Genomic DNA, 5,708 nt, shown 5'->3' on the forward strand with positions numbered 1-5,708 from the left:
TGTGCTCGGACGGGCGGTAACGCTGGTTGGAGTCGGCGACCAGGCGGTCCAGGCCTTCACGGGCTCGCCACGGAACCAGGTCCAGCAGGGCGCTGCCCACTTCGTTGACGGTGTCCAGAACCAGACGTTTCTCCGCAGAGACTTTTTTCAGCTCCTGCAGGAAAATCAAAATGAGTTTAAGCGTCTGTGATGGACTGCGGAAAATCAAGAATTAGTTTCTCATGGAAAGACAATGAGTTTAAGCGTCTGTGATGGACTGGAGGAGTTTAGACCCCACCACCTCAAAGATGTGGGTCACGACCCCTCCCATGGTCCAGTCACTGGTCCACAGGACGAGGTAAAAGTTTTCAAAGTCTAACATTATTTTTTTTAAATCAATTTTTTCATCTTAGAAGTAGAATAGAGGTAAAAGTTTTTAAAGTCTTACATCAATTTTTTCATCTTAGAAGTAGAATGTTTTTCTGTTTTGCTCACTGTTAACTTTGACTCCAGTTCAAACTTGTTCTGAATCTTTTTCTACTTTTTCCTCCAACATTTTAACAAATAAAAATCAAACGAATAAATGCTCAGCCTGAGGTCCAACGACCACAGAGACTTTTTCTGCCCCCACCTTCTGTCGTTCCTGATAGGCCGGCGTGGCATCGGGCTCCACGTTGCCGAGCTCCGCCTCCACGCTGTCCAGCCATTGGTTGAGGTCTTCGTGAGCGCTGGCGAACCTGGTGGCCAGCTGCAGGGCCTGCTCCAGCGTCCGGAGAGCTTTGCTGCTGCTGGCCGTCATCTCAGAGTAGCGGGACTTGATGCCGTCCAGCTTCTCCTGGATGAGGAGAACCTCCTCTCCTGCAGCCGGACCACACACACACACACACACACACACACATAAACAGAGGGGAGTGTGTGAGTCAAGGCAAGACTTTTTTCCAGTCCCTTCGTAGTATTTTGTTTCTGTCAACAGCGATCTCAAATCTTTTTAAAGTCCAGAAAATCCTCGTATTTTTCACTTTTAAAACACTACACCCGTCCTGTTGTGGTGTTCTAACAGTCTGACAGTGAAAACCCTGAGTTGTGTTTCTACTCCTGTTCACTGTCGCTGCCTGTCAGTGTGGTTAATATCAGGATCTGAGACCAGACCAGATGTTTAGGCTTTGGTTCACCACGGATCCAGGAACGATGTGGTTTGGACGCGACTCTATGACGGCTTCATCGACGATGTGTGTTTTTCTTTTAAACTCGACCTCGAGTGTTTTTATGTTCAGTGAGAACATTTACAGAAAAAACAAACGATGGAATTAAACGTCCAACTTTGTACCAGCTAAATAACCGTGTGAGACACGACTGGAGTCTGAGCAGACGAGGAGTGAAACCGCAGGGATTGAACCCTCCACCGTCCTCAGGATGTTTGGGACAATTATAAGATCACGACAATTACACCGTGGGACCGTAACAAACAAACCACAGCGGCTAATTGCTAAGCTAATCCCGAGGAACAATTGAAGTAAATGTTAAAGTATTGACAGAGAGAGAGAGACCGCAGCTGATGACTGTCGACCAATCAACTCCAGCGAAGGATCACACGCCATCCTGCAGTTCCCTCTCTAATTTGTTAGCCATTATGTGGCTACAATTTAGCTAAATTTGAACAAACGTTAAATTCTAAAGCTGTACTGAAACACCGCGGGAAACCGTAGAACCGTAAGTCTGCTAAAAGACGTTTAGACGTTAGCCTAAATAAATAAATACATTTGAATTGAGTCATTTACAGAGGTCAACAGGTCAACATTAAGTCCAGTTTATACTGGTGTCAAGTCAGTGTTTACAAGCAAGTTAGAAACATATATATATATATAAAAATCACTAAAAAATAGGAGTGTGTCGAGAATCTGTCGATATGTATCGCAAAAAAATATTGAATTTTTTCATCCTCCAAAAATTTTACCTGTGGTCTGTTTCAGTAAAGCCTGTCCGTTTTTAATGGCCTGGTCCACCGTCTTCTTCCTGCTCACGATCTCCTCATTTAGAGCCTGAAGTTAAAGGGAAAAAAAAAAGTCAAAATCACAACAACAGCAACAGCAGCAGCAGCAGCAGCAGCAGCAGCAGCAGCAGCGTTGAATTCCAGCTCTCGGTCCTACACCTCCACCACTGCAGCAGTAATTATCAGAGTGTTGACAAAGCAGAGGCTGAGAGTTTCCCACCGTGACTGTAAACTCTGTGTAAACACGGTGGAAACATCATTTAAATTTAATTACAGCTCCATGACACTGAAGCCCAAAAAAAAAAAAAACAGTTCAAGACTGACTGTGAACACAACGTGTTATGTTCAAGGACATCAATGGTTGAGTGAAGCTGTGTCCCACAGGGTGGAGACTGTGTGGGCTGCAGCCTACATGACACTGGATGGATTTTTTTTTTTTTCCCAAAATTAAAATTTAGTAATTGATCGATCTAACCCTCAGACGCACAAAAACGTTTACGTTAATTTTCGAAAAAACAACGTAGCATCAATGTCTTCTTTTACTGGGTGTTTTAAGACAAAGGACAGACTGGTCTTACTAGAGCGCCCTCTTCAGCGTCTTTTTTAATGTAGCATTTTTATTGACGTGTTTAGATTTTTTTTTTTAAATCTGACCTCATTAAAAGTTTTGGAAACACTGGTCCATAAAGTTCTCAAAGACGTTTCTAACTCTGGAATTTGACCTGATATTTGATATTATTATTATTTATATTATAAATTATATTATTTATAATATATTATATTATTATTTGAAGTCTGTCGCCCACATGTGGGTCACATCATATAACGGGTCGGATGTAGATTAAACTCTTGTCAAAGCCCAACAGCATGCAGCCCACACAGGCCACACAGCCTGAACATGGGACACGTCCCACAGTCGTACCAGGGTGTGTTTGTGCTGCTCAGCCAGCAGCCGGGGCTGGTAGCCCTGCACCGAGACCTGAGCCAGCCTTTGAGCCACCTCGGCCAGCCAGTTCAGAACCTCCACCTCGTCCTCTCCGAACAGCTGAGCGTTGGACAGCGCCTGCTCCAGCAGAGCCGCCCGCCGCGAGCACCAGTCGGCCAGCTCCGAGTGACCCGACCTCACGCCGCCCACGCGGTCGCTCAACCAATCGCGGTCGGCCGCGCAGCTAAGCGGCGTCAGTGATTGGCTGAGGGACTCGAGGCGGTTGACCTCGGCCTGGCGTGAGGAGACTTCGTCTTGGACAGCCTGGGAAGTGTGTGTGTGTGTGTGTGTTTAATGAGGTGAAAGAAAGAAATAAAGAACGAAAAAGGAAGAAAACAGATGGAAAAAAAACTGAAATCATGAAAATGATAAAAACCAGAAAATCATAACATGAATGGATCAAAAAATGTATAAGAAACAAAGTGATGACACAGAAACACAACATGGAAAAAAAATTATAATGAAAAATGTTTTTGGGATCTTATGTTTGATTGGTGGCCCACGTGGTCACACATTATGGGTCAATAAAACTGTGTTGTTGTAGTTCTGCAATTTGCCATTAGAGGCACTGCTACAAACTCACCGTATTAATGAATAAAAAGGTTTATTATCTCATTGTCTGGGCCACATTAAACGTAGCCCACATGTCGCTGCCCTCTGGTGGTGTAACACTAGATGGAGCCTAACCTCAGAGGGTGACTAGTTTTGGTGAACGTGTGTTCCTTTAAGGTTCTGACCAACAGTACCTTGTGCTTCAGTATTTGCTGCGTGATTTTGGCCGTCTGGGTTCCCATGGGCTCGGCGGAGCTCAGGCGCCGCTCGGTGGAGCTCAGCCATTCTCCCAGAGGTTCCAGGGCCTCGTGGAACTGAAGAGCCAACACCTGCAGCTCCTCCAGCTGCCGCTGCCTGAGGGGGGAGAGACGGGGGGGAGGGAGGCAGGAGGTGAAGGTGAGGGTGAGGAGGTTTAAGGTGTGTGACGTGGCCCAGAGAGCCGGTCAGAGTAGAGAGAAGAGAAGAGACAACAGTCAGACTGACCGGCCGCCGGCTCTGTCCAGCAGCTCCCTCCATCTCTCTGCCAGACTCTGCAGCTGCGTCTGGATCTTCTCCCGGTCCTGAGTGTCGGCCGTGGCCGCGATCCTCTCTCCTTCGGCGCGAATCATCTCCACCGTCGGCCGGCGGTCGTCTAATAATCTCTGAAGCAGCTGCAAACGGAAGAACGGAGAAAAAGACTGAGTTTTCTCCTAAAACCTGAGAGGAAAAAAAATATTCAAACAACAAATCGTACGTTTGTTTTTGTTAAAAACATTTAGTATAAAGTGAGAAATCGTTAGAATTCTCATGTGGCCCAGGGACGACTTTAAAATCTTAAAGTTGTGGATTTTATTTAGCAACTTCTTCTTCATCGTTGCAAATGTTAAAGGTAGAGTACGAAAAAAACTATCCAGTTAAATATGGTATGTGGGTCAGACAGAACTGTACTGTTGTGTTTCTCATTTGTGGAGAATATTTGTGGGTCAGATCAGAGCAGAAAGGCATTTTCATTTGGCCCATATTGAGTGTAAAATTGCTGATATGGTCCATATAGTCATAATATGGTCCACATAGTCACCCTGAAACACCAGTGGTGAACATCTGTGGCCCATATTTATTCCCACTGTGGGATTATTCTGGATTAATTCAGACGTCTTTCCCTTTACTCAGGATCTGCCGCCCGTCGTTCATGGCCCGTCGTTCTGACGTTGAACAACAACAGCCTTTCAGACACACACACTTCCTTCTTTGATCAGATAACAGGCCCTTTGATCTGCTTCACTTCAGCTCTGAAGTTTTTCAGCTGAAGCGACAACAACAACAGCAGCAGCGCCGTCGGCCGAGTCGACGACGCGAAGGATCACGGCCTGGGGAACGCAGCGCTCCGATGTGCACAAACACAGGAAGTGTGTGTGGGATAAACAGGGTAGAAGGAAGTGTGTGTGTGGTTCTGTGGAAGTGTGTGTGTGTGTTCTTCAGTTTGAATCCTTCAAACGTGTTTGTGTTAAAGTTTGTGACATCAGAATCGGACTTCTCCGACGCTGAACTCTTCTCTACCTTTTGTTCTTGTATCTGGGCCTTCACCACGCGGTACTCTGCAGACGGAGGCTTCTGATTGGCCACCAGCTCCTCGGTGTCGCTCAGCCAGCTGAGCAGCGGCTCCAGAGCGTCCTGAAATTTCCCACAGTGCAACAGGGCCTCCTGCAGCTGAGCGATGCGCTCCGCCACCTGGACACAAACAGAACGAACAAACGTCGGTGACATCATCGTCAGTGACATCATCGTCTGTGACATCGTCGGTGACATCATCAGTTGGAAGAACATTTTTTTAACGCCTACCCTCTTGTTGAGGGAGTTCCACTGGAGGTTGGTGGTCTCCAGGTCGTGCTCCAGCGCCTGCGTGTCGGTGTCTTTGGCGGCGCTCTGGATCAGACCCTGACCCACGGCGTTGATGTGCTGCAGCCTGGGCTGAATGCTGTCCACCTGTTCTCTCTCCACGGCCTCGCAGGATCTGCCGCCCGTCGTTCGTCCTGACGTTGAACAACAACAACAGCCTTTCAGACACACACACACTTCCTTCTTTGATAAGATAACAGGGCCTTTGATCTGCTTCACTTCAGCTCTGAAGTTTTTCAGCTGAAGCGACAACAACAACAACAGCAGCGCCGTCGGCCGAGTCGACGCTGTGATGGATCACCGCCTGGGAACGCAGCGCGCCGGCGT

At 47.1% G+C, this 5,708-nt stretch overlaps 1 protein-coding gene across 1 annotated transcript in view; it reads right to left on the minus strand.

The window, feature by feature from the left end:
* The window catches only part of macf1a (microtubule actin crosslinking factor 1a), a 91,455-nt gene that overhangs the window by 25,857 nt on the left and 59,890 nt on the right, over nt 1–5,708 (minus strand). Inside the window, 7 exon segments of the mRNA XM_025064989.1 lie at nt 611–837; nt 1,934–2,018; nt 2,892–3,218; nt 3,701–3,860; nt 3,990–4,156; nt 5,043–5,213; nt 5,325–5,486. Of these exon segments, the coding sequence (XP_024920757.1) occupies nt 611–837; nt 1,934–2,018; nt 2,892–3,218; nt 3,701–3,860; nt 3,990–4,156; nt 5,043–5,213; nt 5,325–5,486 (1,299 nt within the window).

This window comes from Cynoglossus semilaevis, chromosome 18, assembly GCF_000523025.1.
Source record: "Cynoglossus semilaevis isolate Cse_v1.0 chromosome 18, Cse_v1.0, whole genome shotgun sequence".
Lineage (NCBI taxonomy): Eukaryota > Metazoa > Chordata > Actinopteri > Pleuronectiformes > Cynoglossidae > Cynoglossus > Cynoglossus semilaevis.